This window comes from Quercus suber, unplaced genomic scaffold, assembly GCF_002906115.3.
Source record: "Quercus suber isolate HL8 unplaced genomic scaffold, Cork oak 2.0 scaffold_1, whole genome shotgun sequence".
NCBI lineage: Eukaryota > Viridiplantae > Streptophyta > Magnoliopsida > Fagales > Fagaceae > Quercus > Quercus suber.
This window is the reverse complement of record NW_027069468.1, coordinates 642,349-643,286: the sequence shown is the minus strand read 5'-3', so window position 1 is coordinate 643,286 and position 938 is coordinate 642,349. Positions and strand designations below refer to the sequence as shown.

Genomic DNA, 938 nt, shown 5'->3' with positions numbered 1-938 from the left:
TGGTCTATCTGAGGCATGGGGAACGGGTCTTTTGGACATGCCTTATTCAGGTCTGTGAAGTCCACGCAAACCCTCCACTTTCCACTTTTCTTCTTGACCACCACAGTATTGACCAACTATTCGGGATAGAAAACCTCTTTGATAGCCTCAGCACGCTTAAGCTTTATCACTTCTTTTCTAATCGCATCAGCATGCTCCCTTGATGGGCGCTGGGGTGGATGCTTCTTGGGAGTTATGGACGGATTGACATTGAGATGGTGACAGATGAAGGATGGGTCAATCCTTGGGGCATCACAGGCATCCCATGCAAACACGTCAATATTTCTCTTGAGAAACTCGATCAGCTCCTCCTTCTCCTGAAGAGGCAACTGGGTTCTAACTTGAAAGAACTTTTCTGGGTCATCACCAATGACCACTTTCTCCAGATCTTCACACTTCGCTTCCTTGGCAGCTGCATCAGTAGGCACCACCGGGGCCTTTGATTGCTATAAATTCTTTTCAGCAGCAGTCGAGGACTCCGCCTCGAGCCGGTGTGAAATGGCAGCCACTATACATTACCTTGTCGTGGATTGGTAACCACGAATTTCGAGAACCTGGTCTCCTGACGAGAATTTCACCTTCTGATGCAATGAGGAGGCAACGGCCCCCAAGGTGTGGAGCCAAGGTCTGTCGACAATGGCTGTATATAAAGAGTAGGTGTCCACCACAATAGAGTTCACCTCCATTATCTCTAGGCCGGTTTGGATAGGTAGTCTAATCATGCCCTTTGGAATAATGAGCTTCTCGTCGAAGCTCATAAAAGGGGAGCTATAGGGTATCGGGTCTTCCGATTTCAACCCTAGCCCCTTGTAGAGGTCTGGGTACATGACCTCAGCCGTACTGCCATTATCCACCATCACTCTTCTCATATCGTAGTCCCCAATTCTGAGAGTAACCAT

General features: G+C 48.4%; 1 protein-coding gene across 1 annotated transcript; it reads right to left on the bottom strand.

Moving 5' to 3' along the window:
- Nucleotides 1–116: 116 nt before the first annotated feature.
- LOC111986930 (uncharacterized) lies at nucleotides 117–938 on the bottom strand. The gene is made up of 2 exons (XM_024018626.2): nucleotides 578–938; nucleotides 117–451 (listed from the first exon to the last, which is right to left on the bottom strand). The coding sequence occupies exons 1-2, from the start codon at nucleotides 936–938 to the stop codon at nucleotides 117–119; spliced, it is 696 nt and encodes a 231-aa protein (XP_023874394.2).

Bases quoted from the DNA above. Each gene is read 5' to 3' on its own strand.
- LOC111986930 (XM_024018626.2), bottom strand. From the start codon at position 938: ATGGTTACTCTCAGAATTGGGGACTACGATATGAGAAGAGTGATGGTG. The intron at 452-577 runs GTTACCAATCCA...CTACTGATGCAG, and splicing joins CCAGGTTCTCGAAATTCGTG to CTGCCAAGGAAGCGAAGTGT.